Genomic DNA, 27,068 nt, shown 5'->3' with positions numbered 1-27,068 from the left:
TAAATCTGGATGTAAGTGTACAGAACAGGCAGTCATGGATCCATAGTTAAGATTCTTGTTTTTCAGTTGCTTGGATATATGATTTGTTGGACAGGGAATTTTGCTGGGACTACCCGGGAGGCTTAAATGGTATTAGATGGTGTGCATGTGAGAATTTTCTACAGTATTCAGATGCTATATCATTGATGCAACCCTGTTATAAACACTTTTGTTGTACTCTGCTCTAGTCTCATTGTACATGTCTGCTGACCTCAGATGTAAAGTACTTGTACCATATAGTAGCTGAACTTTGTGGAACAGGAAGAAGGGGGTGGTTCGACTTTAGGGTCATGTCCTTAGTGATAAACTTTTTAAAAATTTGCGGCGTTAGTTGCTGACAAAATAAAGGGGAGGGGTGGGCTTCCATAAGCAGTGAAATTCTGAGTGACGTGCTGTGTCTGTGATGAGAGCAGTTCTGAAGGAGATGTGTTTGTTCAGAAGGTAATATGTTGCGTTTTATCCATGTCATGTGTTACAGGTTGGTTGTGCTGATTTGCTCAACCAGATACAGTGTACAATAAGTGATTGTTTCATGCTGTGTGTGCACTTCTATATGCAGCAGGACTTACATGTAGATGCATTTAGATGTTACACATAATACTGTTACGATATGAGAGCAAGCAGCCAACCACATCTGGCACACGTCTAAATATGATGTTACAATTGCCTTTTTTGCTTTATTAAAAACTTTTGTAACAATCACTGTTAACCTTTTGGCTACCATGTCTTGCTTTCTTAGTTCTAGGTTATCTACATACATATGCATATGCCTCTGGTTAGGCAGCTAGTGGTTAGGTCACCAGACAATAACTGATTTTCCAGCTGGCCTTATCTCAGTATTAACTTCAGGTAATAAGCTTTTCTGGTTCACAGTGGAAAGTGTGTATACCACATTTGCTGCACCTTTTCATACAGTTCTATACGGTGTTTATATAGGGGAATTTTGAAAGCAATATCATGACTAGACTGATACAACTACACTTTTTGTCAATCCCTGAGTTCGGCAAATCAAGCCAATGCAGTTCAGATTTCAACTGTATGCAAATTGGTGCCAAAGTTGAATTCAGAGTTGTCCTTTTATGTATAAAATGGTTGAGGAATTGGGATCAGTTGTGCAGTGTTACAGTTGGAACGGTTTCTGCTGATAATTCGATAATTCTGCTGGTTAATCTTAACTGTCATCATAAAAGAATTAAACATGAAGTACATTTATGGATACATTACAAGCACATAAGATGTTTTGAAAAAGACAGGTTCCAGGAAACAAAAATTACATGTACTGTGAGTAAATATTTTCCTAGAATCTGAGTTGTGTTAATTTATGTTTTGTCAGCATTAAATAGCATATCCTGTTATGCTGAACCCCACCTGCTATTTACCTTGTTTACATAACTAGTCTGTAGATCATGAAGTGGGAAGTGGGAAGTCTCGTACCAACATAGTAAATGACGGTATAGCTTGACACATTGGTATTCAACATGCACAAATATGATTGCCTTCATCCATGAAGTGACCATTCAAATAAATAAAATAAAACCGTATGCAAATTGTCTTCATCAGCAGCTCAAGCGAATGATGCATATTTACCCGAGGCCTTTGTAACTTTACTCTCGTTCTATGACAGACAAACGCCTTATCCATGCGTGCGTGATCTTACGGACCTGCTGCATGCAGTTTTCACCACACCTACGTGGAGTACGCTGTTATGGTTGAGGTTTGTATAATTCCAGGGCATTAGGGGTGACCAGGACATCGAGTGTGCTAGTATGGTTTTCAGAATCAGGTATCTGGGTTAGTACCTATTGATTACCATAAACATCCAACTAGTTTGTAATCCTGGTAGCCTCCATTGGAGCACTTTTTGTGGTACGCCATACAATTGATTTTTAGGTAATACTACCTGCGGATGGTCGTGGGTTTCCTCCCACTATAATGCTGGCCGTCGTCGTAAAAGTGAAATATTCTTGAGTACGGCGTAAAACACCAACCAAATTGCATGGCTGCCTTTGTCAAAGCAGAAACTTAGTCCTGATTTAGAAAACAAAAGTTTCAATTAGGTCACAAAAATTTATAATCAGTTAGGTTTGTCACATCTAGCACTGACTAAACTTATTGGAAATGGATGTCATGCTCATGGAATGGGTCTTATGGTATGTACGCATTGAATTGTCACCTGGATTAATTGCAGAATGTTGCAAGATGCAGGGCTTCTTACCTGCAAGGATACAATGCAAACCATATGGAACGAGACGATGCACGCATAATATTTGTTTCCACAAAGAGCTTGGGTCCAGCTAGGTTACTCTAGGACTTAATATATATAAAATATATTCCATCAACTCATAGTGGCTGTTAAAGTCGTAGCCAGTTGTGACCAGTTATAAGTAGATACAGATTATAATGGATGCAATACCATGGAAGACCATATCTGGAGCCATTTTATTTTTGGATTACATTTGGGCTGATCAAGCTGTATTAAAACAACTAATTTAAAGAAAAAGACCTCTAAAAATGGATGTAGGATCACTAAATAGGCCCTTTAAATCTATGCATAAATGTCCTTTCATTTATTTATTTATTTATTTTTTTTTTTTGGTGAAAGAGTTAAAGCCCTCAAATATTTGAGTTTTAAGGCGGGCTTTATGGACCGCACTATCAGAGGCTAGCAACTCGGTTGTCACAGGAAGTTTATTCGACTCTAATCACGAACTTTTTTTTCCCCATGAGTGAAAGATTGCTGAAATAATGTTCCCAAAAATTCCTTCTTTCTGGTAAAGATCAGGAAAAAAGGTGATATACATCAGAGTTCCTAGATACCGTCAGTATGGCTCATAAACCCACCATAGTTTTCAAATATTCAAATGCCTTTCAACACTGTTAAAAATATCTGAAAAAATAAATGAATTTTTAGGCATACATGTTGTTTTCAGTTAAAAAATATGATTTATGATTTTTAAAAACATTTAAGTTTTCATACAACTTAAAAGCTCTCAGAAAGCATTATTTTGAATTACATTTCTGTAAGATTTCTTAGAGCACTATCGCAGTGTCACCTTGATGGGTTGATATCACAATTGTTTTTGAGATATAGCTCTGAAAACTTTAACTTTTTCTGTCTTTTCTTGCTATACACATCACAGGCAGTGACCTAAAATCTATAGGTATATAACATATGGGGACATTTTCATCCTTGTACATGTGTATGTGAAATTCTATGTCTAAATCAATATTCTATCAATGTTCTGAATCAATAGCTAAGGTTCCAGACTACTTATGTACATTACACTATCAGATGAAAATGAAATCAAACTGCTTGCCAAAAGAAATTAGATGGAAGGTATTATTTGATTCCTGTAAGTCTCAAGGTTCTGTATGACCTATCCTTGTACCTGAAATTACTGTACAGTTCACCTGTCTGTGCTGACATTTCAGGATACAGTAATTGAAGTGATTCACCAGTGATGTCTCATTAAAACATGCAATGTGCTGCCATCAGTGCAACTTCATTTCTGACAATCCTCTGCACTTTAATAAAAAAGAAAATCCTTTTTGCTTTTGGACTTGATTGAATGAATGTTTAGATGAATGATTATATGGCTTTACGTGACCTTAGCAGTAATATTCAGCAATATCGTAGACAGGTTTGAGCTAAACGATGTCTGGCAGACTGACATGCATAAAGGCACAGGTTGTTTTCATACATACGGTAGGTTGAGTCACATTTTTGTGATAGAAGAGTGCATCGGAGGCAGCTTTCATAATATTGTGGTTTTGAGTTTAAATCTCTTCTGTTGTGAAAGGCAAAAAACATTTGTACAATTTAGTATAAAGAAGATTCCCCCTGCATGTACCTTCACCCACCCAGTCTGTCATCTCCCTTCCCTATCTCCCCCGCTCCCCCACCTACTACACCCCTCGCCTACCCAGGCTGTCCCCTCCCCCACATGTGACCATGCCTTGACCTGTATGAGATGACTAACCATCACACATAGCTTTGTGTTTACCTGTATTGTGTGTCAACAACAAAGTTAGTTAGTCATACAGGTACAGGTTTTACTGTTAAGTTGATGGTAATATTGATCTCCCCCACATACTGCCCTAATTAATCGCTCCACCTGTTGATGTCAGGTGATCTACCTGCAAGTTTTTCACTTTGAGTAAGGAAGCTATTCCTTCCACCAGGGTTGTCCTTTATGGCAAGGAAATAATCTTGCAATTGTTTGGTCTGATTTAATTTTATCATATTTCACATGTGCTGGTTTCTTTTTAATACCTTTCGCTCAAAGCTATTAGGATACCTCTATACCTGTATACATGTATGTATATAAATGTATGTCTAAATTTTTTGAACCTAAGAGTATAATTTGACATCTGAATTTGTCATGATAAAGTGTACATTTTATTATGCATTTATTGGTGAGAATCGCCAGAGACCCATTATAGAGGCATGAAAAAATGTGAACAAATTGCAGGAAGTAGTTTCACCTAAGCACAACGTGTCAGTGGGCCTAGCGAAATAGACCGTATGATATGGTCAAATATTAGCTTCCTTTCGTGATGTTCTCCTCATTGTTTTGAGGGGATTTATATGTTATGATTATGCACTGAATAAAAATTTTATTACGTTTGGAGGCGTGCTTTCATTTACTGTTCTTTTCGTTTCATGTTTCATGCGCATAAAAATTAGATGACGCTTCTGAAATTAAAACAGAGCGTACTGAATATGCATACCGATATGAGTGCACGCCTAAATTCCTGATCAAGCTATAGCATACATGCGAGATTTAAAGCAAACAGTTCTGTCAAAATCGAAAGTAGATCTCCGTGCTTACGCACAGTAGTTTACGTGCGCAATGCTCTTCACCTTTCAGAAGTGACATGTGTCACCATGAAATTGGGGTCAGATCTATCATATCTGCTAGAAATGTTAAAAAACTTGATTGGCCTATACTTTATGCATGTATACTTTCCATTTTGACTGTCATCTGAATTAAATTTTTTTAAAAAAACGTTCTTGGGTTTAGTCAGTTTGACTTTGACAAGGCGGTGGGGCCGCAAGCAGATTGTGAGAAATTTTTTTGTACATCTACCAGTTTATTAAATAAAGGTGCGAGTATTTCAGTTTCCATCGCTTGGCTCGTTCGTAATCTAAAAATATCCATAGTCCATTTGGTGATCATGCAGAGAACATTACTATATAGACATGGGCATTCCTGGCATCGACTGTGAATTCATTTCCCTGGATGGGTTGATCATCCTTTTGATTATTTGTTTCATCAGAGTTCACTGATCTATATGTATTATTGGCACTAAAATGGGAGGTTTAAATACACGTTAGGTGAGGGTCAGAGCAGGCACATTGCATGCACTTCAAAGCACTGGAGATGGAAACTGGTTTACCGGAGCTCAGGTGTTTAATAAGTTCACATATATAGGTGTATGCACTTGCATCTGGCGATGAAGCCAGCCGATTACTTTGGTGGTGAGGGTCAAATGATATAAATGTGTACAACTATTACATCACCTCTGAGTACAGACAGGGTTCAAACCCGTATTTTAAATCTTTGACAGTACCTGTATAGTCAGATTTTGAGACTTTCTTAATCACAACAATGGAGCAATGCTTTATGAAACAGTAATGTCATTCTCCAATGGAGTGAAATATATTTAATTTAGAGAACTGATTTATTAGGAGACTGATTAATCTTCTAAATTATGTTCTTGCTCGGGTTTGGGTATCAATTGTTGAAAAAGAAAAATGCTGATATTCGTGGGGTAGTATTATGTAAACTTGAATACTGCTACAAAATAGGCATGTAACCATACCATTCCTGTCCTTAAGCAAGATGCAGATGATAGTCAATTATAAAACTTACAATGATTTGAAAATTAAATAAAACATAGTATAATGTCATTTGTTCATAAACTGGCGTCCAGTGTGGTTTCACGTGTAAGCGTAAAAATGAATGTATGACGTAGTACGCTGTTCTGAAACTTGAATTTGTAATGTTCATGTTCAAGTACATGTGTTAACACGACATTATTAAAAGATTTATATTTGCTTGCTGTAGCACACACCCATAACTCATTGGCAGGACAATTAATGCCACTTATTTCTGTCATTAAGAAAGTATACCACAATTAATAGAGAGCAATTTAGTCATTAAGACTCGTGTACAGTTTATTAGGATATTTACATTCTCTGATCCGACCAATATTGATGCATGGTGATGGAGGAGAACTTATATTACATTGTCCACGCCGCAGTAAGACTTTTTGCGCATTTATTAGGGCGTTTACATTACATGTGTATGTTGCTGGTGCAAATACAATATATACATGCACTTAGTAGTGGTGTGAAATGTGGTCACTCACCCCAACACCCAGGCCAGGCTCCTTAACTTGGCCCCGGTAATAGATACAATACGCTTGCACTTTATTAGGAAGTTAAAGGTAGAAGGACTGAGATCAGCCAAAGGCCTGCTGACATCATGATGCATATTAAAAGCTGAGGAGAGTTTGGCCTGCCCACAACTCTGACAGCCAGTCACCCACCCACCCAACTAGAGCCCCAACTGTACAGCTGATCCTGCTACATCCTGGTTGGCTGGCTGGCTGGCTGGCTCTCCCTGGCTGCTCATTTGACAGTTGGGGTCACCACGTGTTCAGTACAGGGAAAAACATACACACTCTGTGTAACACTGCTGCGGCCAACAGTATACTCACTACGCGTGCCTCTCGCTGGCATGCCTACCTAAAGCTCTGCGTAGGATTCTTTCTTCCTGGCTTGTATTAACAGGTATGTACATATATTTGTATACTCGTACAGGTGAAGGGTGTTCATCTGCCTGTATATGGTTAGATTTATACCGATATGTTTTCAGGTAAGTCTGCATTTAATTTTTTCTCCAGGCTCCACAGGTAGCTGCTTCTGAGTATTTCTGAGGATTTTCAGTACCTGTGTCTTTGTTGGTTGGAACATAACTCATCTGTCATGGATGATCTCAGGTAATAACAGCTTTTTCTCCTAAAAGGAGCCAGGTGTATCTAATGTTGATCAATACAAGCTTTGTGATCTGTGAAAGGAGTCCCCATGTCCTTGATCCCCACCCCCCACGTTCACTCTCCGCTGAAGTGAGGAAATGTGCCTGATAGATACAATCGCCATGTGAACCTGTCTGTACAGACTGCATGCAGATAGCTCTTTATGGATTTATCTGAGCATTGTTATGTCTCTTGCATCTAAGATTTATGCAGCAATCTTTGAACAAAAAAAAAAGTAGTATATTTACGTGTTCTTTGGCTGTTTTAGACACTTTGGCATTTTATCGACTTAATCACCAATACTTGCAGTAAGGCAGTTATACATATGAGTATGTTTAGATTCTGTAGCCCTTCAAGGCTGCATGCACATTATGGCATCATACAGTACATGGTATAACTGGGTGACGCATAGACAGGATGGAGCAACGTCTAATCTTTATATCGATATATTTCTCGCAGATTCTTATTTTGTGTTGTTAAGCAACCACTGTCAAATGGTATTTTTGATGCCAATTTTCTGATAGAAAATTAATCCAACTTCACACGACTCTGAATTGGCCTTACGAGGTGGATGAATCTCTCAGAATCAAGCCAAACGTGTCATGTGAGAAGTACTGAACTTCAGGTGAAATATGGAACATGCATGTAAATTTGCCATTGTAAAAGAATTAAAATGGGAGAAAAGAAGTCATTTTTATATTCACTATAGAATAATTTACTTTGATACCACTGAATCATCTGGAAAGACTTGGATTTGAACCTCCAGTCATAGGTGAGTGTTATTAGGTGTTGCTGTCTGATTTTTTGGACTTGTGATATAAGACATTTGTGTGTGTTTTCCATGTCATTTTATGATCCAGGATGACACCATGACAAAGAATTTGGAGAAAGAATTAATAATTTAGTAATAATTTAAATGTTTTGTGAGAGCTAAATGCCACATTGATATGCATTGAAATATAACATTTCACAGTTTACAAGTAGAACTTAGGCCATTCATTTTCAGTGTCTTCAGGTCTGATAAACACTTATGAAAGGAAATGAAAGGAAATCATCAACATCGATGTGTAGAAAGTAATTCCAGGAAATCTTCAGTCACAGATGTCTTTCATCAAAATACAACAGTTTGCAGAGTTGTCTCCCATTCCAAATGTTAACAAAACCTCAAGGGACTAAAAAATTAAAGAGCATGGATTTGCTGCCTTTGTCTTTGACTTTAAATCATAAGGTGCATGGGAAATAGGTCATAATTTTCCCTAATCCTAACAGCCACCACTCTCCCCCACCCCCTTTCCCATCTTCTTACCCACCCTCTGCGGTTGGTCTACATAAATTTATTTAAACCAGCATCATGTTTTATAAGGGAAATAATTCTTCTGTACCACAGCGTCAAACCAGCGCTAAGTACGCGAGAAAAAAATTCAGGGTTAAACACTGGGGGCTGTTCCCATACTATTTTTTGGGAGTTTTGACTTATGTTTTTTGACTTTCCCAGGCAGAAATGAACTTTCTTTACTTCAGGACAGTGCTTGAACTCTACACCATGTATTAAAGGTGTACAGAAAATCTCACACCTAACTGTCCTGATGCACCCAGTCCATCAGACAATATCACATTACAAGAGAAACCCTGAAACATGGGTTTGACTCTGACCTACTTTTTGAATACCAGACTATGTTGAGAAATGTGTCAGGGTGAAGGCTGTGTATATATTACATATACAGATCAGTCAATTAATGATGTACACCTGGTGTCCTGTGACCCTGGGTAGGTATATCAAGCTGAGGCCAATTTTGATTTTGCTTCCTTATTCTGATATTAAGGCCTTGAAAGGTTGAAGCTGAAATTGTTTGAATTCTTAGCTGAAATAAATCAAAGGTGAGTGTACAATAATGAGTGAAGCAAGAAACCAAGGTGGACCTTGCTGGCCAAGTTGTCTAATGTGTCATCATGAGATATGACTTAAACATACTTTTAAGTTTTTGTACACATGTACATGTATTTGCAGTGTGATTTTGCTGCAAGTTTGAGCGTTTAACTACGGCTTTTATATTTCAGTATTATCATGCCCATTATAATATTTCATAGTTGTAAATGCAAATTTCAAATTTGAAGTTAAGGTCAGCATATATGCAGGTTGAAGTAGAGAAACAATGTGTCAGAAAAGAGTACATGACAGTGTAGGTATGTTTTGTGCATTAATTAAGACCACTGGGGTTTTGTCCCCTTGAGTATTTGTCTGCTGGGGTTTTTGTCCGCTGGGGTTTTTGTCTGCGGGGCGTCTTGCCACGGGGCTTTTGTCTTGGATTCCACAGGTTACATCTGATGACTTTGTGGTAATTGGAGTGTATAACACTGGGTGGGGAGAGGGATGGGAGCGAAGACTTTGAGATTGATACAGGGACATTAAAAGTATGATTGATAATGGTGGACAGGTATTGCTTATTACTCATGATAAAAATTCATAACATATGCTGAGAAGAAAAAAAAAGGCTGAATCCTGAAAGGAACACATGCATTTACAGTCTTTCATGCCCATTTCAATCCACTGATATAAAAAGAGCTTAAGGTGTATAATAGAAATGAATTGTGTGTGTTTTAAAGTCTTCTTTAAGTGTTCCAGTATTCATAAATGTGATCATGCACACCTCCGGGTTCTTATTTTGTTTCGAAGGTTTTGTGTCTGTAATCAGAACCAGGAAAATCAAATTTTTGGCTGCGACAAGGAGCTCAACACTTTCTTCTGTCTATCAGTCAAATGTTTGGCATCCCATCTTCTAACATGAGCCATTCATCTAAAGATGAGTGCAAGACGACCAGGATGTTAGATGTGATGATGTAGCTGTTGCAAATTTGTGGTCATTTGGGTGCAGTGGTATACATACATGTCTGCAGGTATGTGAGCTGCTCCAGTTGAACTGAACCAGCGTTTGTTCTCTATATCTGCCCATAACCTTCGTGAACTTACAGAGATTGACCTAGTTTTACAGGTGTGCTGTAGTAACCTGGGTGGCTGAATAAAAACTTTTATTTATTTATTGATTTATTTATTTATTTGATTGGTGTTTTACGTCATACTCAAGAATATTTCACTAATATATTGGCGGCCAGCATTATGGTGGGAGGAAAATGGTCAAAACCTGAGGGGAAACCCACTACCATCTGCAGGCTGCTGGAAGACCTTCCCAACTATGGCTTGGTAAGTTTAAAGAATTATAAATCTTTGTCTTAGTATACTGCAGAGGTTTTTCAAACATATTAAGTATGTACAATGTTTTTTTAGTTAAATTTTCGCTGGTTTTATGCAGCAAATATTGCCTGAGTATTTTTTACTCAGTCGTAAAAGTGAAATGTTCTTGAAGCGACTCAAGCCAAATAAGTAAATAAGTATGCATGTACTAAGATCACTTAACAGTACTATTGCTTTATTTTTTATGAAAGGTGGCATTCACTGATAAAAAGTTCCACCTTGAGGATCAAGCTGGTGTGACATTATAAATTTGCCTGGAGATTCCTAGGCTTTGTTATTTATTACTTTTTCCCTTGTTTGAGATTTAAACTCTGCTATTGTACTTGGAAAATGTAAATCCACAGTAATAATTTGGACTGTCACATGAACCTCTTTCTAAATGATGACCACCAGTCACTAATATTGACTGATCTGTGTACACATCACTTATAGCTCTTACACTGTAATTAAGATGGTTATAAGGACGTTTATAGCATTATATCTGGACGTGAAAATAAACATCAGCAAAATGGAAAGTACGTAAAATACGAAATTAGGACTGATACTTTGAGAGAGAAGCAGTAAACACTTTATAATTATGATGGAAAAATGCAAGGAATGTTTTAGTGAAATGAGTGAAGTCAGTATTTGAATCGTGTACCTGACAGTTTTCCTGCTGTTCTATGGGTGACTACATGTAGCCAGGAAGTTTTCCGGCTGTTCTATGGGTGACTACATGTAACCAGAAAGTTTTCCTGCTGTTCTATGGGTGACTACATGTAGCCAGAAAGTTTTCTTGCTGTTCTATGTGTGACTACATGTAGCCGGACAATTTTCATGCTGTTCTTTGCATGACTAGTGTAGTCATAAAGTTTTCTTGCTGTTCTGTGTGTGACTACATGTAGCCAGGAAGTTTTCCGGCTGTTCTATGGGTGACTACATGTAACCAGAAAGTTTTCCTGTTATTCTATGTGTGACTACATGCAACCAGAAAGTTTTCCTGCTGTTCTATGGGTGACTACATGTAGCCGGACAATTTTCATGCTGTTCTTTGCATGACTAGTGTAGTCATAAAGTTTTCTTGCTGTTCTGTGTGTGACTACGTGTAGCCAGAAAGTTTTCCTGCTGTTTTATGTGTGACTACATGCAGCCAGAAAGTTTTCCTGCTGTTCTATGGGTGACTACATGTAGCCAGAAAGTTTTCTTGCTGTTCTATGTGTGACTACATGTAGCCGGACAATTTTCATGCTGTTCTTTGCATGACTAGTGTAGTCATAAAGTTTTCTTGCTGTTCTGTGTGTGACTACGTGTAGCCAGAAAGTTTTCCTGCTACTTTTTGTGAGACTGTGTAGTCAAAAAAGTTTTCGTGCTGTTCTATGAAGGGCCCCAATTTAGCGAGAAAGTTTTCCTCCTATGTGTGACTACATGTAGCTAGAAAGTTATCTTGCTGTCCTGCGGGTGAACAGGAAGTTTTCCTGGTGTTCTGTGCATGACTAGAACGTGGATGTTTTTCTTTTGTTCTGTTCGTGACTAGATGTGACCAAGAAGTTTTCCTGAAGTTCTTTGCATGACTAAAAGGTCATTCGAGAAGAACAGCAGGCTGTATAGGGTAGGAAAATGTAGATCAGGAAGTCCTGAATTATCTGATGTTATTTGTTATCCTCCTGTAACAGCTCTTACAGGCTTTTTAGCTACACATTTTCTCCATCTACATATAAGCTTGAGGGCTATGAAAGCGAAAATATTTGTGAACAGGGCATTCAAATAAATCTGATGCAACCTGTGTTCATGTAAATATATGGAGGCCTAAACTGCTCACATCAGGTGGTCATTGGGGGATTTTCCAGGAGAAACACAAGTGCATGAAAACATTGTTTTGTCACACTGCCCTTATTTCAAGCCTGTATTATAACCTTGCTATTGTATATCTGCCAGGGGCAGCTGTTGTGATGAGCAATAAATCTGCAACAACGGCTGAGCGTTGAACTATCTTTGGACAAGTAGATGCCAAAATCTTAGTACAGAGGTGTCAGAAACTTTTAGCAGCACTCGCATTCCGCTCAACAAATTCAGGTCGAAATTACGACCATTGATCTGCTCATATCTTTTTTTTTTGACTTTGGTGACTTGTTTTCGTTTAGTTGCCACTTACAGGTTTGTCTGTGAATTTGTTCAACATTATATAAGTGTACATATCAAACAACAAATTCTGTCTGCATTGAACGCAAAAAAAAAAAAAAAATTTCATAAACTTTCATAAAAATTAAAGTGCCAAGACCGTGCACTATCTAAAAACAAAAAAAAAAATAATTATATGGTTGGTCAGATCTGAAGAATTAATTATTAAGAACATTTTACACTGGGGGCTGTATTAAGATGTAATGTTGCTGGTAAGTTTTATGGATATTGTACTGTAATGTATATCTCATTGTCGGATTGACCTACTTTTGACAAGTTTTTGTTGGGACACTTTGTTGTAGATACATATTAGGTGTACACCTACAAAACTGTGGGGGAGTTAAGCTGAGAATTCACACAGCCCGGTGACCCAGATTGAGTCTCTAACATTATTTGATATAACAGATTTAGTGGTTTTACTGGGGTATGACTTTGATACACGTGTAATAATAATTCTACCTGTTTTATGTCAAAGCTGAGAAGATTTTTCAAATAAGACTGTGGACAGACACACCATCTGGCCAAAGGCCAGTGGACAACATCAGTATGAAGTGTGTCCAGGATCTTTCTTTAAGAGCTCAGTGTCACTTGTTGATCAGTACAAATGCATGTTTTAATGAAAGTTATGTGTAAGTGAGAGTATAATGTTGTTGACAGCAAATGAGTCTTATTTAGAGAAAAAAATTAAAAGGCTCTGATCCCAAACTTTAAAGTTGACATAGTGACTGGTCATTTTATAAAAATGCAACCCTTAGTTTTTGAATGAAAGAAATTTGTATGAAAATTTAACTCTTTATTGGTAAACCAATATAGTTGTGTTTAATTTACTCGATAGTTTTAATACAGCAGGATTATTTTGGGACATCCAACAGTTTGAGAGCCCAAACATTTATTCTGGAACCAAAATGGCTCTAGATATATGGCCGTGATAGTGTCATTAACACTTAATGATTAATGATTCAGTGTTAGTTATATGCATTAAGTAAGCACCTTTGTGTGGATGATGCATGTCAATCAGCAAATCAATGAGTCATCCTAAGCATGCATTCGGAATGTCACCTGTTAAGTATTGACCTCAATAGGTATATATTCAGGATATACATACATGTCAGTATTCCAGTATTGATTAAGTAGCTACGTGCAGATGTTTCAGCAGGTGGGTGATAAATCCATCGTTAAGTGAGTCATCTGCTCAGGGCAGGATCAAAGCCACACACCTTTATCACTGGTAAACTCTAAGCAGCTTTTGATGTTGCTTTAGAGGTATCTGTGAAGTAAATGCTGATTTGTGAAAAGTTTTATTGAATGAGTAGGATTTTTACGGTACTAAATATATTGTTTGAGTACAAGGAAGTGTGGTTTGTGGTAAAAATAATGGTGTTAGTGTGGGAGAGCGGGCCACCCCCACCGAGACCTCGATTACTCTGGTGAACCAGGATGTGGCTTGTTTGCATTGAGGGTAGCGTGGAGGGGGTCCCGCCTCTCTGACCTGTAAATTCATGCTTTTCCATGGACTAGGTTTGACATGAGCCCCTACCAGTGCCTGTATGAGAGCACAAGGTTTATTATGAGAGAGGAAATTATTGGGATTTTTGTGTTAGAGGTAAAATTTGTGGTAAGAATTTCCATTTATTTCCAGTGACACCATATATGGGTGGATCATACTTTCTGTCACAGTTGTACACATTTTCAGGTACACATGCATTGCATAATTACTGATTTTCAGGAAACTCGAGAACGTATTTTAATTAGATTTGCATTTACTCCTGGCTGTGTACATGTGTACATGTAGATTAGCACTTTAAGAAGTTGTATTTCTAATGTATTTGTGATAACTGATTTGCATGTATACCTGTGTTATCTAAGACAGATAGTTAACAGCATGTCCATGTACTGATGCTTCATCAGCGGATACTCTGTTCTGTGCAGGGAATTTTGTGATATATGGGGCATTGTGACTGATAAGGTGGTTGTGACAAGGTAGATCAAAGTGCTCTGACTTGACAGAAATTCTGAAATCTGTTTGTGGATCAAGCAGTCAGATTCTTGCATATAACACTTTATTAAGCGGCAGTTAGAAGTTGATAAGAGGTACCTGAAATAAGACAACAACTCGCCTGATTCCAATAACCTTTGATGTAACTATACATGTATGTAACATCATGCAAGCGTTCTTGTGCATGTTTTATAAATTAGAAATGATCAAGTACATGTATATGGAATGGTCCTCCCTTTTCTGCATTTACTTGTTTATTTGATTGGTGTTTTACGCCGTACTCAAGAATATTTCTCTTATACGATGGCGACCAGCATTATGGTGGGGGGAATCTGGGCGGAGCCCAGAGGAAACCCACGACCACCCGCAGGGTGCTGGCACTCTATCTTTTGCATTTATAGAAAAGCGCACCTTTGAAAGCACATTCACTATTTGATTTTATGGATGACCAAATGTATGAAATGGGCACATTGAATTTGTCCAGATTCAGGTTTTCTTTTGATTGACCAGATATTTGAAAACTCTATGAATGTGTTTATTTATTCAGTATTCAGTATTTATTTATGTGATATTTGTTATTTTTGATAACATCACACTCATCAAAACCCCACTCTAACATTTGTAGGACTCTTGATAAAATTTCTCATTTTTATGAGAAATTCTTTATTTTTTTGTATGTGTTTTCTCTTTTCGTTAAATGAAAGTGAAAACATTTGGTAAGGTAAATGGTTGACGAATAATTAGGCCGGTATTCAGCCCATACAAATATGGATAGAGCGCATATTTATACATGTACATTTATAACTGAACATCGTGGTCATGTTAGAAAGTGTTGTTTTCTTTTCTGTGGCAATATAAATCCTCTGAATATCTCTGATTCAATGTAGTTCTGGCCGTAATCACAGTCTGTTCTCATGTCTACTAATTATGGAGTCATTAAGGTTAATTACCATCTGCATTTTGATTTGTTTTCATTTCTCTCAAATCAGTTTAGGCCGAGGGCAGATGTAGATTTTATGGAAATATAAACCTTACATGTTAGCTTTGTCACATGTGTACTGCTTTGCGTGCATTGTTCACGAGTTGCATGAACACAAACACTGCGCAGTTTACCGCCCATGTGTGAGGAATGATGAGGATATAATGTATTTGTGTTCTACATGATAAACAGCCTGGCTGGCTAATAGTTCTGTTGATGTGATTATATAAATGTTTGGGCATTCTCCGGTAGTAATTGGGTGGTGTGATATCATAGGGTGAAAAGGTCACCCAAGCATGTATATATGTCACATGTGTGACACCAACCCCCCTCCCGCTCCCATTCACCCACCCCCCATCCTCTATCCCCCACTACAAATTACGCAAAAAGAAAGACATGCAGTAAGTACTATGTACATGGAAATATCATAAAAAAATTCGACCACAAAGGAGCAGTTTTAGATTCAAAAAAATGACCGGAGATGTTACTTTTGGTACTGAACTTTACATTTTCCCAGAAAGATATCATCGTACCTTCCAAAGCAGCTTTCTAAAATCAATAGGACTCCCAATTTCTGGAAAAAATTTTAGGTCGTTTAGGGTAAGCGGCAGAACAAGGAAAATGTTCTCCGCCAAAGGGTATTTCGACAGGGACCAGATCTTGTACAGGACAATACTGCCATGTAAATGACATTGTAACTTCTTCAATAATGTGAATTCCTGGAACATTTGGCGTTATATGTCCTGCATCGACTTTTTTCCAAGTTTAGATACATGTGCACAGTTGACTGAAAGTTTAGATATTTGTGCACAGTTGACTGAAAGTTTAGATGACCATATCAGGAGGAAAGTAATTAAAAACTAATACTGAATTTTTGTATGTGGCCTGAACTGTCATTCATGACTAAGTTACTGTATTCCGAGAGATTTATTGATGTTAGAAATGCCTATTAAGGTTTGTTTGGAAAGTTTGATGATATGCCGCAGGAAAAACGTATAATTTCACTACCAAAGTAATTCCCTATTTTTATAGGTAATTGCTTATAAAAATGCATGTTTGGGGATGAATTTTGGGGGCAAGTGTGTAAATAGTGCATGTATGTGTATGATAAATGAACTAAAATTTCACCTTGAAATGTACATTTTTAGAGACATATAAATGTTACAAATATATCTTTTAATGATGAAACTTACATCTTTCCAGTAGAATATCATCGTACCAAATGAACCTCATTTGCGGGATGAGGAGTAAAATAATTTGAAAACAATGTTGAATTATGTTGATGTAAACAAATATGCAGGAATTAAAATGCACATACTGTATTTCCACCTAAAGACTGGTTAAGAAATGGCATTTTTTAGAAGCACCTAAATATCTTAAAATGATATTTTTGTTCCCTACAAATGATAAGAAATTAATCAAACTTCATGGGAAAAAGTTTGTAAAGATTATGTGCCACTTGAAAAATGCTTAACTGTAGGCGAAATACATCAATAATCTTTCACTCACCTTTGCTCATCTGTATGTTTTATTTATTTCATTGGTGTTTTATGCTTTACTCAAGTATATTTCACTTAAACGACGGCGCCCAGCATTATGGTGGGGGGAAACTGGGCAGAGCCCGAGGGAAGTCTGTCAGCAACCTGTGGATGTCAGGTTGCTGACAGACCTGTGGATGTCAGGTTGCTGACATACGGCTGGAGAGGAAGCCAGCATGTCTGTATGTTTTAGGTACAAAATATGGGTTGAAATAAGTGGATTGTTCTTTCACTAAAATGCCATCTTCCTTTGCCTATTTTTTGTACAAAATAAGCTGAAATCAGGAAATTAATAATGATCTTCCACTCATGTTGCTGTCTTCATCCTTTCTTTGCAGATTGTACCCGGATGGCTGGGTGTGGGGGCGTGAGAACCTGCGGGTCCGCCAGCTGCAGGGGGTGGTCCGAGCTAATGGCTGCCCCTGACAGCGAGGGTAGTGCCCTCCTTCTGTCCTCCTCATCAGTCCCGCCACCATGTCCATGATGGGGAACTTCGGACAGAGTGCCGAGGAACCAGAAATGAAGGAACAACGCAGGAAGAACATCAGTGCCGTGCTTCAGCGACTTTCTGATAAACAGAGCTCCGGGTACGAATCTGAAAAAGAGTCTGACCTGTACACCCAAACCCCGACAGAGCCTCGGGTGCCCCTGATCCCAGAGTGCGAACAAGGGGAGATAACTGTAGGTGAACATTCCACAAATGTGACCAAGACGGTGCGATCTTACACAGAGTACGAGGAGGTGCATGTGAGAAGGTTGAAGATGAAGCAGGAAGGTTGGATGAAGTATCAACAGGAAGTGATCCAGCAGAGTAGCACGTCCCACAGCGTCTGCTACCCCATCCCTAAGCAGCTGCCTTCCTCAAGTGCCTGCCAATCAGAACACGAGCAAAAGCAGCTGTGTGGTTCGCCGGCGTTCGTGGATGTATCGCCTTCAGAGAGACCCTCGCCTCCGCCGAAGATGCACAACACGCCTTCAACGCAGCAGTACCGCGAACCGGTCATTGTGCCGAGACAACAGTCTCCATTTTATCGTCCCCATCTGTGGAAGTCTCCAACACATGGTGCTTCTTACCTCAAAGAATCAGATAAAACGGAGCAGTATCAGACTTCTGAGGAACGGAGGCATCAAATGGAGGCTTGGTCAAAACAGGAAAGCAAGATGTCATTTGATGAGCCTTCCAGGAACATAGAACTGTTTCCGCCTCCGGAGTGCATATCGATGTCACAAACGGAGGCGGAGAAAGGCTACATGACAGTGGCCGATACAGAGAAAAAGGAGGCAGCATCCTACCCCAAAAGCTTTAAAAAGTATTTACAGGAGCGATACATATCAAGTTTGAAGGACACTGATGTGAGGGATCTCCTGAAAGTGTGAAGAGGTCCCTCAGAATGTGTACCAGGTACACCGAAGAAAAGACTGGAATTGGTCAAGGCAGAGTCTGAACGCAAAAATCCGAGTTTCTCAAGTACAGATAGTGAAGGACGAGGGGACGTGTCTCTTCATTCAGAGGTTTTTATTCATGTACGTGATGTTGAGCCATCGTCATCAAGGAGGGCAGATGAAGACGAAAGCACTGAAACTAAAGATGATGTGTTCGAGGCCACTGAGTATCTAGAACCAGGAAGAAAGGCTCCTGTAGGATCCTCGCAGAAGGCACGTCGCAGGAACGAGGAACCTCTGGATCTCCGCAGTAAGCAAATGCCGTCTGCGACTTTCGCCAGTCACGAGGAACTGAGGAATCCTGCCCCTTTTTCCTACACAGCTGTCGCCTTCAATGTACCATCACTCCCCTCCAATGTTCTACTCGCCTCAGCATGAAATGATGTCTCCACGTTCTCCACTCTGGTCAGTCCCAGAGGGCCGAGTGTTCAATTTAACTTACCTAGTCCGTTTGAGTCTCGCTGCCATTCAGACCCAGAGTTTTTATCCCCTGGATTCAGCCCGGATTCACCAGGGTTACATTTTACTTTTCCGCCACGATCGCCATATTTAGGGTCGGGAGGAGAGCACAGCAAGAATGCCAAAATCGCCTCGCCTGGTGTACCCAGGCAGCCCTGCAAGGTTCCAGGTCTCTTCCAATAAGCCTCTGCCTAAGCTCTTCTGTTCACCTCCCCCTGTCACTGAATTCCAGCGCCAGTCTGACGATGCCCAAGGCTCAGAGCTGACCTACATTTGCCCTGTGTGTGGACAAGTGTTTCCGTCGTATGACAACTTGGCAAAACACATGGCAAAACATTTACCCACAGAGACTGTCAAAACAGCCGACAACAACAAAGTTCATTACTGCAAAGTGTGCAATAGAGCGTTTTCACGCAGCGATATGTTGACGAGGCACATGCGGCTGCACACGGGACTGAAGCCCTACGAGTGCAGGGTCTGCGGCCAGGTGTTTAGTCGCAGTGACCATCTCAACACTCACCAGCGCACTCACACAGGTGAGAAACCGTACAGGTGCCCGCAGTGTCCTTACGCTGCATGCCGCCGAGACATGATCACCAGGCACATGCGTATTCATCTAAAGCGCTCCTCAAAGCGTGGCAAATACTTGGCAGTGCCAGAAGGTGAGAGCTCCAATGTGCGCAAAAGTTCTGTGTCCAGCACAGACACGACCGATTCACAGGAACATTCGGGACGCACCTGTTCCGTTTCGAGCGTGGACAGCGTGGAATCAGAAGGTGGTAACAGGAAGTGCTCGGCAACGAGCGGTGAAAGTTTTGAAGCGGAAGCTCAGCCGTTGTCTAGTGGCAATCGGCTGTGTCTTCTGCGAGTGCTGAAAGCACAGACTTTGAAGAGAGTCCACACTTAAGGCAGAGCAGCTCAGCATTTTACGCAGACAGTCCAGGACCGTTTTTAGAGCCAACTTTTACGTATAGGAAGTCAAGGAACTGGTCAACAACAAGTTTTGAGAGCATAGACTCTGAAGGGTCCAATTCCAGACGCGATTCAGTAGCAGATGATTTTGGAGACATGGACACTAAAGAATCGACAGAACATCGTAGCGCACGTGACACACCTGTCATTGACGATGACAGTCTACGAAAATTCACCATCAGTTCAGACGATATACAAAATTGATGCTAGTTTTGAGTTATTTTATTTGTTTTTTTTTAATGTTCCACATTGGTTTTGTTTGTTCAGATTTGTTGGTCTTGATATGTCAAGTACATTTACTCAGCACACAAGCTGCATTCTTTTCATACACCTGTTCTGTTTTGTTATCATAAGATTAACTCATTTTATTGGTCTTAGTGGAAGTACATCTGAATCATTTTTTATTCTCACCTTTGGTATTTTTTCAAACTCCACTGGGAAAGTGGATGTTCCATGAGGATGTATCTAAAACTCTCATTTTGAATCTATCAGCAGGTTACTCATTATTGATTTATATCAAGTCATTTTTGTCATATTTTTACTCTGTTTGGTAGCTTAGTAAAAACATTCAAGGGTTCTAGATGATTGTCATTTTTGTGAGTTTTTTTTTGCATTTTTGCTGGCAATTGCACGGTTTTTAGTGCCTTTTGTATATAAACAGATTTTTGTCAGAATGCGGGTGAGAGTTGTCTCCCCTTGGGGAAGTCTTCTACTTGAAACAGACAGGGTTTTAGTCAACTGTAACTGTTCGAGTTGAAATAAAAACTTTGTTTCCTTCACAGAGTGGAATTGTGCTGATGACCATTAACAGGATTGTACAGTGAAGAAATTTTCTTTACAGTTATTGTTGAAATTAAAAACATTGTGTTAATTAAAGTTTTGTGGGTGAACTCAGAATATTGTGACAGATATTCACTCTTGTAAGTTAAGCTCCATGTGTGGCCCTTATCAACAAGCAGTGATGCTAAGTCAACATTTAAAGTTATGTATGAAATAGAGTGTCCAATGTTGTTCTCAGTAGATATGTTAGATATTTACTCTGGGAATTCACACTCACAGATCAGGGCCAAAATTTTTTGACCTTGAGGAAGGAGGGAAAGGGGATGGTTGTAGGCAGGGGTGCAAGTGAAAACGACAAACTGGGACAGCAAGTTTGTAATAGTGCAGTTTTGATCTGTGATACTAAAAGTGCTGGTTAGGATGTTGAAAGTAAGTAAGAAATCAAGGTGAATTGATTTATATTTTTATTATGTACAGGGTTTATGTGGTAAAAAACAAGGCAGAGTTGGTCTATACGTGTAGCTGTCCTTAGCAACCAAAAAAAAAGCTGAATATCAGTGCATTCTTGATGATCAGGTTGCCACAATTAGTGAAGTGTTTAGGTAATCAATGTTCAATGATCTTCTACTAGGAATCCTTTAACTAACTTAAGTCCAGATGTCTTCGGAGTTTATGGAAATTGTTTTGCTTTAATAATGGGCAAAGATGTCAAAGAAAACTGCATGCTGTTCAGTTGCCAATGCCTTAACATTTTTAGGTGTTAAAACTCTTGCAATTCACAACCTGTGAAGTTCTGCGCATACATACATGTTGGATTCCTTTATCTCGACTTCCAAAAGAACCACTGATATGGTACCTAGAGTAATACAAATATTAGTAGAATTATTTTACAAAAGGGTATACACAGTTATGGAGGTAGACTTGGTGTTGCCGAATTTGCTGGTCATTCATTGTCCGTTCTAACAGAAAAATTCTGCCTTATTGATCAGACCAAGCTTGGGCGTACATATTTCTATGAAATCAGGAAAATAATGTAGACTCTTAGTTTATACAGTTGCCATGATTTGGCCAAATACTGCCCGTATGGTGTTACCCCCCTAATATCTTGTTTATTCATTCTTTGTTTAATACAATGGTTTGGGCCTTGGAATTTTCATAAATGTTGGGTTTTGAGATGTCAAGAGTTGATTAACTGAAGTCTTTGGCTCTAAAGATTGGTTTGTGCCTTTGCTGTCAAAGGATAATTTCCAAGTCAAATATTTTGAATACTTTTTCCTGTTTTTACTATTGTTGAAACTTGGCTTTGTTTCAGTTGTTGTTAGGTGAAGTGCTAATTTGCTAATTGTTACATTTGAAAGAGAAATTCATTGTTTTGATTGGTTAATTTTTATATTGAATTGTTCAGCAATTGACTGTTCTCAGGCCTCTCTGAGTTGCCAACTGCTTCACTGATTATTTGTCGGGGATGAGGGGAGAGAGGTATTAATGTGGGGGGGTGGGGGAGGTGTTGAACGGGCTGTAAGGATCAAGAACTACTGAGAGGATAGTGCTATTGTAAATGCCAGGTTTTTCTGCACAGGGATTATAGTGCTTGCCCACGCGGTTTCGATGTTTTCGTGGTGTGGTTACAGTGTTGATCCAAGAATCTTTCCACCATTGTAACCTTTGAGAAAAGATTTTTTGAAATGGTCTTTTCTTTTGTTGCTAATGTGGAAGTGGTTGAGAAGGTTGATATTATTGTAGAAATTACCTGCACCTCTGGTGTCCACCAACCCAGTATAGAAAGATAAATTCAGAAGTTTGATGTCAGTTATACCGGTGAGTTTCAGATAACGTTCTTTGATTGTTCATATAATATGGGGCAGCCAAAAGTATCATTTAATATAGAATGGTGGATATCAGTTCATGTCAATATGAATATTTAGTGATATCAATAAATGTACATGTATTTATTTAATATATATTGATATCACTACATATTTGTGGTCGTTGAATTTGATATCAGTAATTCTGGATTAATTGCTACTTTGAGCTTTGTATTAGGATTTAATATTAGTAGTATACTAATTATTAGGAGGATAATTAAAAATAACTTCAGACTTGCAAACGTAAACAGACTTACACCAGTATTTCTGATGTTTAACCTTTCAATAGGTGTAGGATTCTACATGGCATTTTGTAAGTGGATATTGATTCAGTTTGCCAGAACAAAGCAAATGGAAAACAACAAATGCTTTTCTACTTAAAGTGGCAATAAATTTTGGATAGTGTTTTCACACTGGGCATTGATGCTTGACGACTGCAGTTGGTTTTACAGGTCCATATCGCAGAGTTGCTTAGTGACATGAACTATGCCAGATAGACATTGGTCTCCAGATAGACAAATGTTTAGATTTGCTTGAAGAAAAACTGAGAGGAACACTGACATTAATTCCTACTGTACACCACCTTCTATAGTTGACAACAGATAGCAAAAAATTGTGTGAATTCTTGAAAGCCCCAAAACCTATTCCAATGCTTGAGCATTGTGGAGGATGTGGTTGTTGGTGTTTGGATTTATGATGTGTATTTGGTGAGCCATATTAGCCAGCTTTTGGTTGTTTAGTTTGAGTCAGTTGCCCACATTGAGACTGTCTTCCCAGGAGAGTTACAGTTAACTATTGGGAAATTTTTACCACCTAAGATAATTCAGACCTAATTAAGCTTGTAGCCTTTTGTTTTTTCTTGCTTTTGCTGTGGCGATTTGTGGCCAGACTGGTAAGGTAGTACCCATGTATTACAAGAGAACATTGATTCATTCCAGCTTGGACCTGAGTTGCCATTGCACAGGAAAATTGCCCCCGGACAGCTGTTTGTGTGCGATCCCAGCTTTCAAGTGTATGTAGCCTATTCAGGAAATGCTTAAATAAATGAATAAATAAATAAGAAAACAAAGCAACAAAGCAAAGGGGTTTTCTAGTGTAGTTTGAGTAGTGCATATGTTAAAGAGTGGCATTTCATTACTGTAATAGGCTGAAGACGCTATTGTTTGACCTTAATAAATGTAAACATACATGAAATTTGATATTGGGGGAGTTGGTTCTAGTAAATTTGGTGAGTTGCCACCTCCTGGACAGTGATTGACATTTCGTAGAAAATTTTCTTGGAGGGAGGCATATTTCGAATATATTTTTATATTGATAGGTAGAATGTTTTTACTTGATTCCACCTGTATCATGAAAGACCTGTATATCTACCTATGCTTCCCTGTTTGAAATTCTTGCAAACACTAGTGTACTGTGTCTTAGACTTTGTAGTGTAATTGTTTTGTCAGTTTTCCAGCATTGTCTGTCTGTTTGGTTACAGCATTAAAATAACAGCTGATTATAAGATCATGGATTTGTTTTACTTTTGAAGTATTGTTAATATCCTGAAAGAGGCAGTCGTATAATTTTTTGGGAAAAGATTTAAATGTGCAGAATTTCAGTATCTATTATTAGGTGATTCCCTTTTTCTGTTCAGTGTCAATCTTGCATTCTGTAAAGATAACATTTGATAAGAATGGGATGTTAAATTTCATTGATCAGTGAAGACATGCTGAAACCGTTTTAGGCCGTTATACATGCCCCAAATGGAATGATTCTCTCAGACATATGATATATGCTCAGATATAAAAAAAATACTTTCCAAGGTCTTTTTTAAGGGAAGAGGAGCACACTTTGGCTGCTGGGTTTGGGAAAATTATGGTGTCAGAAATGGGATTTTTGAATTTCATGAACTGATTGTACTCTGTACAGTCATTGATCCGTCTCTGTAATACCCACATTCACACAATTATGAGCCAATACACATAAATTGTTAACTGTTTAAATAATGTTGTTGTTAACAGAATTTCCCGGTTGAAGAATCAATTACAGCTGAAAGATATTCGCTTGCCTTGTGAGAGAAAGATGTGTGTCTTGCGATGTGTATTGAACAGGTTGTTAATGTAGTGCTTTTCATATGTTTTGTACCAGTTGTGGGAAAAGTGACAATTTTTATGCGCTTTCATCGCTGTGGTAAATTAAATGCTAGTTACCTGTGGAAATTAGTAGTGTTTTGGGAGGGGGCAGGGGGTGAATTTATGTAAGTGTACAAAATTCCTTCTCTAAAGGGATCAGTACTGTAAAACCGGTGATGGAGTAAACCTCCAAAAATATTCAATATAAACCTGCCTGACATGAAGTCCAGCTTTTCGGACACTTTTGTATTCATTTTTCTGCCTTTTCCTCAAAGTTTCCATCTGAACTGATTATGTAGCCATTGTATAAAAGCCAGTGGAAATGTGCAACTGTTGATGTAATGAAAGATCTTTCCTTAATTGAGCTATTTTTCCTTTGTTTTATGAGAAAGACAAGGCTAGCTAAAATGACAGTGAGTGTTTTTAGTTTTTACTGTCTGATAAAATGCAATATATTCAAAAGAAAGAACTTTTCCATCTCTCAAGTTTTGCAGGTTTCTGTTTATTAGTTATTAACTATTGTCACACATGCGCTCACCAACACTTAACTCACCTCTTTGGTTTGAAATCAGATAATTGACAATCTGAAAAAAAATGAAAAAAATATGAAGATGTTTTATTGCCAAAGACTATTTTTAACTTATTGTTCATAAAGTGATCATATAACACAGATGATGTATGTGCTTTGTAGAATGTGGCATGTTGCAACTTTTAGGATGTCTCTGCAACACAAATTTATTTGAAACAATTTCTTAATGATCAAGTAATATACCTGTACATGTTATTGATAGACTATTCATACCAGCAAGTTTGTTGTCAACTTGGTTGTAATTTTTTTTCTTGTTTTATCTCAGCACTTAATTGTATCCATGCGTTTTTTGTTTTGGTCTTATTGTATATATGTGCAGATGTGGGCCATTTTTGTTTTTCTGTTAAGGTTAATTTAATAACAGAAGAAAGGTGTTTTTTTTTCCCATATCATATGTTCAGTCAAAGTATTATTATTCAGCATGAAGTAATTGATATCATTTAAAATATTTGCCTTTGATTTGGAAATTTGCGGCACTTTTTCAGTGATGCAGCAGTGCCTTTGTTGTGCTATGTAGGTGTTTTCTGACACCATTTTTGAGTGTAATGTGACACATAAAGCCACCTGCCTTTTTCAGAGAAGCAAATTTCATTTTTATACTGTCATCTTCTTAAGGCAGCTGCATTATTACTCATGGTGTGGGCAAGTGGTTTAAGACATCACATTTGCTTTCGTGAAGACGGTTTTCATCAAATATAACACATCAGCAGGTGTGCGTTTTGTTCTTCATCATGGCCTCCATATCAAGGTGTTCAAATTTAATCCAGCGATGAACAAGCATTTTTCTGCTGAAGTGTATCGTTATGAAACAATCCTTCCATCTTTGCAGCTATTTCTTGGCAAAGCCTTTGTTTGCAAAGTGCGTAAAGCTCAACCCCCTTGTTCTTAAAGACTTTCGGACTGTAGTCTTCAGGAGTCTTTCTTTTCTTCTTTGAGTTACTTTCTGGGTGCGAGGCAAGTGAAGATGTTGCCCCATGCACCCATCAACAAATTATTCTCCTGAATCTTCAACACACAATGTGGAATGAACTGGTTTTTCTGGTGTGTGTGTAAGGGTGGAGGGGATTCGCCATTCGTTTCTGCATCAAGGCAAAGTTTGTGTCGGCTATATCAGAGGACATAACTTTTCAGTAATTGGAGTAACTGGTCTACAAACAGCAAACCCGGTTGTCAGTCTAGTCATACTGTATGTAAATGTACTTTTGACAGGTAATGTTTTACTTCGTATGAAAAGGGGAAAATTTGTTTAAAGCTTCGATGATGGATTAAGAGGCCTTTTGGGACTGACTTTAAAGGGAAACTGAAATTTGTACAATGAATTACAAAGAAAATTATTTTTGTTGAAAATGAGGAGAAATGGAATGTTGTTTAAAATCTTTACAATGAATTATGGGAGTCAGTTTGTTCGTCATTGTGGAGATTATGAATTTTTGAACGGTCGATTAGCTCATCACATGTGGACAAAACAATTTTGAAGTAACATCAAAAAATCTACATGAATAAAACATATTCAGAACAATTAATCCAGATATTTTTTTTTAATGAAGTGTCTGTTGAGAAGAAAGGACAGCATGTAATGAGTAATTTAATGTCTGAAGATTGTGGAAAATATTACAGCTTGCTCTAAATGCATGTTAAAATTTAAAGACTAATTTTTTAAAAGTGCGTTTGAAAAAAAGATGTAACAGCTCCAATTATCAGAAGAAAAAATATATGAAGAACTTTGGACTGTATTTGAGTATTTCACAATTTGTCCCTTTCAAATGCTCAATGTTTTACTTCAGTCTTGTTTTGTCCTGAAAGACCTCTGCTTCTATGAGACTCCATACTTCTTTTTCAAGAT

The 27,068-nt window shown here is 38.2% G+C and overlaps 1 protein-coding gene across 1 annotated transcript in view; it reads left to right on the top strand.

Annotated features, from left to right (window-relative positions):
* Positions 1–21,987, top strand: part of LOC135464577 (zinc finger protein 22-like) — an 89,446-nt gene extending 67,459 nt beyond the window's left edge. The window contains 3 exon segments of the mRNA XM_064742008.1: positions 17,342–18,874; positions 18,877–19,019; positions 19,021–21,987. Coding sequence (XP_064598078.1) covers positions 18,781–18,874; positions 18,877–19,019; positions 19,021–19,812 — 1,029 coding nt within the window. The 5' untranslated portion in view covers positions 17,342–18,780 and the 3' untranslated portion in view covers positions 19,813–21,987.
* Positions 21,988–27,068: the final 5,081 nt, after the last annotated feature.

The sequence above is a fragment of the Liolophura sinensis genome, chromosome 4 (assembly GCF_032854445.1).
Source record: "Liolophura sinensis isolate JHLJ2023 chromosome 4, CUHK_Ljap_v2, whole genome shotgun sequence".
NCBI classification, from domain to species: Eukaryota; Metazoa; Mollusca; class Polyplacophora; order Chitonida; family Chitonidae; genus Liolophura; species Liolophura sinensis.
Note: the sequence above shows the minus strand (reverse complement) of the source record. Positions and strands in the feature narration are given on the sequence as shown.